The 7,137-nt window shown below is 38.9% G+C and overlaps 2 protein-coding genes across 2 annotated transcripts; both read right to left on the bottom strand.

Moving 5' to 3' along the window:
• Positions 1-286: 286 nt before the first annotated feature.
• Positions 287-718, bottom strand: LOC142510139 (uncharacterized). The gene has a single exon (XM_075619599.1). The coding sequence runs from the start codon at positions 716-718 to the stop codon at positions 287-289; it is 432 nt and encodes a 143-aa protein (XP_075475714.1).
• Positions 719-4,895: 4,177 nt separating this feature from the next.
• Positions 4,896-6,138, bottom strand: LOC142544634 (uncharacterized). Its single transcript, XM_075651671.1, has 2 exons — positions 5,845-6,138; positions 4,896-5,769 (listed from the first exon to the last, which is right to left on the bottom strand). Exons 1-2 carry the CDS (start codon positions 6,040-6,042, stop codon positions 5,080-5,082), a joined length of 888 nt encoding a protein of 295 aa, XP_075507786.1. The 5' UTR covers positions 6,043-6,138; the 3' UTR covers positions 4,896-5,079.
• Between the last annotated feature and the right edge of the window lie 999 nt (positions 6,139-7,137).

Raw genomic sequence — 7,137 nt, 5'->3', positions numbered from 1 at the left:
TTGCTTCCTGAATTAGATTGTTGAAAGAGTCTACACTAGCTTGCAATGCAATGACCTTCCCTTTATATCTTATTTTTAGATCTAAATTCATCTCAAACGTCCTGAGAGAGCTTATCAAATCTTTCATATTTAATCTAAACGTGTCCTTTGAATCATCAATGGCATAGATCTTGATGTTAAACCGTTCTGGAAGGGATCTCAATACCTTGCTGACAAGTCTTTCATTAGACAAAGGGTCACCGATACTAAAAGCATCATTAGCTATGTCTCGAAGTCTTCGATCAAACTAATCAATTGTCTCATTTTCTACCATCTTGAGGCTCTCAAATTTGGAGATCAACATCCTCAGTTTGGTTCTACGGACACTTTCTAATCCTTCACAGTGTTTTTGAAGAATGTCCCAAGTGTCTTTGGCAGATGTGAAATTGGTAATAAGGCTAAACACATTGAGATCGACAAAGGCAAAGATGACATCAAGTGTCTTTGAGTTGAAATTTGAGGTATGAACCTCATCATTAGCCCATGCAATCTCAGGTTTAACTCGACTGTCACCATCTGCATCAACAATTCTAGGTGGTGACCAACCATCTATAACCCGTTTCCAAGCTCTTTTCTCAATGAATTTTATGTACATCCTCATCTTGACTTTCCAAAACGCATAATTCGATCTATCCATGACCGGTGGTCTAAAGGCAGCACTTGAAGCCAATGCATCCATTGAGCTATTGTTATGTTTCATGTAAAAATAACAGTAAACCAGAATCAATCACCTAGTTTAAGGTCCAAAATGCTATAATGTAATCCAATTGCATGCAAATCTAGGAAATATGAAAAATTCATAATTAAATTATTTTAACTGCATTAATTAAATGTGGTAAACATGTTTACATGTTTAAAATATGATTTTCTATTAGAATGCATAAAACTGTGTTTTTAAAGGTTATTCGAGACGTAATAGAGGAACAGAGACTGAGACCATAAAGGAAAAATATTTTTATTAAATGATTATTTTTAAATATTTAATATATGATATATTTTATATGTAATTTTTGAAAATGGTGCTTTGTGATATGTTTTTACATACCGAGTCGTATTTTAATCTGATAGTCGATTTTTTGAAGACAATATGTACTTTTTGGAGGCTCGACCAATATTTTCGAAAATTTTCATAAATAAAATATTTTACCTACTCTCTAATGGGCCTAATGGGCCTATTGTACTGAATTTATTGGGCCTGGCTTACAGCCCAATTATTTATATAAAAATATAGAGTTTTTTAAACCCTAAACACCTCAAACCACATGCCACCAAGCTTCAAAAGACTCCTAGTTTTCTCTCCACCATCACACAGCCACACAAATCACTTTTTCAAAGGCAATTAATGTGAGTTGAAGGAAAAACGCATGAAGCTTTCTCCCCATCTCTCCGCCAACGTCACTCACATCAAGGATTGTTCTCTTGCGTGAAATATACTAAGGCACGCCTTAATCGTCCTTCACTCATCGTTCATACCATATTATTTGTATTTATACATGATCGCATGAAAAACATGATACACTTCCTTTTATTTTCGTTTTTCTGGCACATACATGTTAAAACTTAAGTTTATATGCTTTTAAATCCATGTTTTTTTTTTTGCACAAAGGGGCTGTCATGATAGGGTTATGAAAGGAGACACTTTTCAGAATGATTAAGAGTCCATAGAGGCTTGGCTAAGGGCTGGATAAGAAGGGTAAAAAGGTTGAATGAAAATTTGGGTTGTAGAGGAACTAGGGTTTCGGTTTTAGGGTTCTTGAGGGGGCTGCTGTTGGGACATGTTCATGGGTCCTAATAAGGTCTAGCCATTGTCCTAGATAGCTTGAGGGAAGGCTGGTGCAAGGCATAATGCTGTAGGTGGAAGCTTGGGGTCGCGCAAGGCTTAGGTTGATTGGTTGAGGGCTGTGGTCGTGCGTGGGCTGTAGGGCTGGTCCAGTAGGGTCTAAGGGGTTTGGTTAGGGTCCATCAGGGCCATCTAGGGTCTGGTTGGGTCGGTTAAAGGCTAAGAACGAAGGAAAACTTGAATTGTTGAGGCTAGGGTTCGGTTGAGTAAGGGCAGAAATTTCAGTAGCCTTCTAGGTGATTCTATGGGTCTTAAATATCTTGCTTTGGGTTGCATAGGGTATGATTAGGTGTTAACAAGTTATGTTTAAAGTTTGGTTAAGTTTCGAGTCGATTCGGGTTAAAACCGGGACGTAGGTTGATGTTGTAAAACGAATTGGGAAATTAGTCGAGGATCTTAAATTTACGACTAAGAAATGTTTATGTGTATATAATTAAGATGTTATGTCAGAGAGTTCACGAATGGATTGTCTAGTAGAGACATTAGCAGATGGATTTGGCATCTTTGTTTCAGGAGGCGACACATGTAAAGCATAAACATCTTCTGGGAGATAAGAAGTAAAAAGAACAACAACATCATCTTGAATTATAAGGTTCACAATATCCTCAACATTGGATAGACATAGATCGTGAAAAAACTTGAGAGATTAAGTTTCTGGGAGATTGAGAAGTTGCAACTATTTGGGACGATGTAGAAGTACTGGATGCATCATATCTATGAGGAAATTCAACAACTTCCTCAATTGCCTTAGGAAAAGCGCTTGGTTCAAAAATTTTAGTCATCTTCTGTGGCTGAAAAATCCATCTCCATGACTATGACACCCATCTTAAGAGTCATGAGATCATTAGAGAGTTGTTGGATAACAACAACATCATGACTAGCTCTAGGAATCTAGAAGTCATAATTGGCCTAAAGAGATCAAGATTTCTCTGAGATTTTTTACTTTGGGAAGTGTCAGAATTTATACTCTTCATGTCAAAAAAGCAAAAACCACATTCGTCTTGTAAATTTGGAAAACCAATATTTCAATCTTAATAGTTTTGGCCAGCTGTTTCTTCTTCTCTTTCGATGGGGAAATGTGAGCAATGGTTCTAAAGTGACCCACTCATCAAAGAATTTAATCTTTTCAGCAACAAATGCATCCACTTTCTCCATGTGCAAATCAATTTGTGTTTGCAATGAAGATCTGGAGCCTCATCTTCATAGGTCTCTTCTTTTGTAGCCTTTCCTTTGCCCTTACTCAATTGAGGGGAGTTCTACGTCCAGAGTGAGTGGTTTCAGGAAAAGACCCGATCTCATGGAGTTCTAAAAAGCAATCCGTTATTTTCCCGTTCAAGCACAGAAGCTGAATATCGTAGTCTTGCTAATGCAATCGCCGAGTTACTTTGGCTTAAATCTCTCTTATCTGGACTACATATTCTTTTAAAGCGCACACCAGTCCTATGGTGTGACAATATCATCACAATTGCGCTGAGTTCCAATCCGGTACTACATGCTCGAACTAAACATCTGGAACTAGATATTCACTTTGTCCGAGAAAAGGTGTTGCTCAAAGATCTCTTTGTTCAGTATGTTCCATCCTCTGCTCAGATTGCTGATGTGTTTACTAAACCATTGTCTGCTCTCACGTTCAATCATCTTAGAATCAAGCTCAGAGTGGAAGATCATCCTCTGCTGAGCTTGCGAGGGAAAGTTGAAGGAGAAGAACAGCAACCCATCAACAGAAAAGAACAGCAGCCCATCTACCAGAACAAGCCCACAAAGTGCATGACCCAAATCAATGAAAGAGAAAGCCTAAAGTACTAAAAACCCATGAAGAAGCCCATCACAAAATGTAATAGAATATTGTTTGATTAGTTGTAACAAACAGGGGTTAGGTGTCAATCTTTTATTGGTTGTATGAAGAATAAATGTATACGAGAAACTGAGAATCGATTAAGCAATGAAATTCAATTCTTAGATTTCCTTTTCCATTTCTCTATTTTAAAGCACATATGCTTCAACATGATTCAATATATTTCCGAAAACCGGTTGTGTATAAGACCAAGTATCAAAAAATGAAAAGAAAACTAAACAAGTCGGTGTCAAAAAAATTAATGAGTTAATATAAGAGGTTATTAGTTACTGCTACAGGGTAAATAAAATTAGAACACAAAGATATGATTGTGCTATCAATTGCAAGAGTCGATCAAATGCATCTTGTCTACTAGTCGTGAACTTGTACAAAGCAATCGACCAAGTTCTGAAGTTACCAGATACTGAGCATTGCTTCTTGGAAGAGATGACCACACACAAATCAATCTGACAAATTGAGTCAGAACCTTCCACACTTGCAACACTCGCAGTCATATATGCAATCTGGATCTTTGATACTTCGGGTTTGAGGGCCGGAAGACACGATGTATAGAAATCTCGCTTAGTTGACGAAACCTGCATGTATTCACGTTGGTCACCACAATAAAATAATCTCTCGGTTAATTTCTTGGATGTCATGTACATGCTTCACTTATTTTTACCTTTTGAGAAATGTTCTACATTAAACTCGTTCCAGTGTTTGGTCTTGCAATGAACCAATCTTTGATCGAATTTAGTAAATTTTCTTCCCCTAATCATCAAGTTTTCAGGCATAATGTATGTAGCAAGAAGACGGTGGTTTTGGGTAGGTGAAGAAGAATGCGATGGTGTTTAAATTCTTGCACATTCCAGGTACCACAAATGAAACAGTTGTTTCACTGATCCAATCAGCCACTCGATCGTAAAACCACAAAACTGGTTATCACAATATTTACATATGAAATTTGGTCGTGGGTTAGAATTCCCTTTCCCAAAATGAAACTAGAGAAGCAGAAAAGAATCGGAAAAAAACGTTGCGAGTCTAGCCCCACAAGAGCAGCCAGCCACCAAATTTGCGAAATAGAATCAACAATCAACTTCCTCAGTTTGCTTACTAGAAGATGCATCTGGAAAATTGAACATGTTCTGGAAAGACAGCAAATTATTAAATAACAAGCAAAAAGAAAGGAGAATGGCACAAGCCATGATAAATTTTTTGAACAGAAATGGAAGACAGGCTATAATGGCAAAGTTAAAACATGTGTCGACCACATTTGTATGCAGGGAAACCATTTTATAACAATTTTCCAATTAAATCTACAATCCTATCCTTACAAACAGGCATACTTCCTCGAAGTACCCTATCATCACTTCTTGCCCCTCTTCGCCGCAGTTTTCTTCGCTGATGATTTCACCGTTTTCGGCTTTGCGCTTCTCACTGGAGCCTTCTTCACCGGAGTAGCCTTCTTTTCAGCCGGAGATTTCTTCACAGCCGCCGTCACTGTGGTGGTTTTCTTTCCCGGACTCGACCTGGTAGTTCTCTTCGCAACCTTGGATGGAGGTTTTATTTCAGTCTTCGGCTTTTCCGGTGCCTTTCTCTTGGTCGCCGTCTTCTTCGCAGTTGCAGCCGCCTTCGGCTTCGTGGCAGGTTTAGCCTTTTCCACCGGCTTTGCCTTCGTTGCTGGCTTGGGTTTCGTTGCTGGCTTGGGTTTCGATGCGGCGGTGGCCTTTGGCTTCGCAGGAGTAGCTTTAGCCGGTTTTGCTTTGGAAACCACGACCTGCTTTTTCTTGGGGGCGGCGGCCTTAGGCTTAGGCTTAGGCTTGGAAGCAGCGGACGGCTTCTCCTGAGCCGGTTTTGGCGAACGAACCGGTGGCAGCTTAAAAGAGCCCTTGACTTTCACAAGCTTACCATTCTCTACAAGCTTCTTCAATTGATAAAGCAATAGCTTCCTGAAATTAGGCGGCAGATTCTTCTGTTTCGCCTCAATAAACTTCGCAATCGCAGGCTGACTCGATCCAGTCCTTTCCTTCAAAGTCACGATCGCATCTTTAATCATCTGCATGCACAAAGATAATTAGATCCCAATTCATTACTAAATCCAACAAGATCCGTAAAAAAAACCGCTCGATACCTCGAAGTACGGCGGGTGAGTGGGGGAACTCCGCTTTCTGGGTGCCGCTACCTTCTTCTTCGGCTCTTTGGCCGCAGCCTTCTTAATTTTGGAGCTTGCGGGCGGAGGATCTTTCTCATTCGTAGGCTCGGTTACGACGTTTGACTCGGCCACCGGCTCGGCTTCGACCGGAACAACTGGTTCTTCAGGGTAGGCCATTCAGAATTCCTGCGCCGATCGGGAATTTGAATCGATCAGAAAATGGATTTGGAATTGACAGAATCACTTCTCTGCTAGCTGTGAGTCCATTGCAGACAATTTTGAGGATTTAAATAATGAGGTTTCGGTTGTTAAAGACGAAAGCTAATTGGTTAATAGAGATTGACGCGGATTCACGCCTACGAAAATTTTTAAATTTGGACCGTGGGATTGAATTTAATCTACGGTGGCCAATGTTGATGAGGAGGACTGGATTGGGATGTAGAGCAAAGGATGTTGTTTAGGGGGATGAGGGTGTGTTTTTGGGCTCCATTGATCTGTAAATAAGTAGAGCTAGGTTTGACAGATTGAGGTGAGGTTTTTTGCTACTTCAAGAAAATTTCATAAGCTTTCTAACGAATTTTTGGTTAGATTTTAAAGGTTAGTGGTTCGTGAGATATCACGCATGGAAGCTGCAGTGGTCGGTGCAACGTTTTTTATATAGCATGTCGTGGTTTTCCGACACTAGTTGAAAATGTCCGTAACGATATGCGGATTTCAACATCTTGTCGGATACTACACTAATGTAGGAGTGAGTAGAATCAAGAATCGCAGAAATCCGTTGAGATTTGGTTGGAAATTTTTGGAATTAAAACGTGTTGAAGATGACCACTTCTCATGACATAATATTTGATGACGATTTATTTCATGTAAGTTATGTTCGATAGAGATAATTATTTTTGCGTCAAGGTAATGCCATCGTGAATTGTTTTCTTTGCATCAATTTAACGCATACAATGTACTATTATCGATAATGTAAATGAAATACTTAATCACCTTTTATATATGAGGTATGATAATGTATGAGTTAAAAGGAATAAAATCTATCCGAAGCATGTTTTATTAGGAATTAGTTCTCGTATGAATTTTTATACTGCAATCCTTGACAAAGAAATTTTATTTGTTTCGACTCCGTAACACAACAATTTTACACATATATCTTTACTTACTCGCATGAAATGCCCATGTCTCTAGCTTCTTCTCCATTAACATGCCTTTCTACTTTTTGTTTCAAAGCTAAAAAATTCAAAGCTCAAAATCTAAAAAAAAAAATTG

This window comes from Primulina tabacum, chromosome 1 (genome assembly GCF_025594145.1).
Source record: "Primulina tabacum isolate GXHZ01 chromosome 1, ASM2559414v2, whole genome shotgun sequence".
NCBI classification, from domain to species: domain Eukaryota; kingdom Viridiplantae; phylum Streptophyta; class Magnoliopsida; order Lamiales; family Gesneriaceae; genus Primulina; species Primulina tabacum.
The sequence above is the reverse complement of the archived record's forward strand: the minus strand, read 5'-3'. Positions and strand labels throughout refer to the sequence as shown.

Coding starts and splice junctions, on each gene's coding strand:
- LOC142544634 (XM_075651671.1), bottom strand. CDS start 6,042: ATGGCCTACCCTGAAGAACCAGTTGTTCCGGTCGAAGCCGAGCCGGTG. Junction 5,770..5,844: donor CTCACCCGCCGTACTTCGAG/GTATCGAGCGGT, acceptor TTGTGCATGCAG/ATGATTAAAGATGCGATCGT.
- LOC142510139 (XM_075619599.1), bottom strand. CDS start 718: ATGGATGCATTGGCTTCAAGTGCTGCCTTTAGACCACCGGTCATGGAT.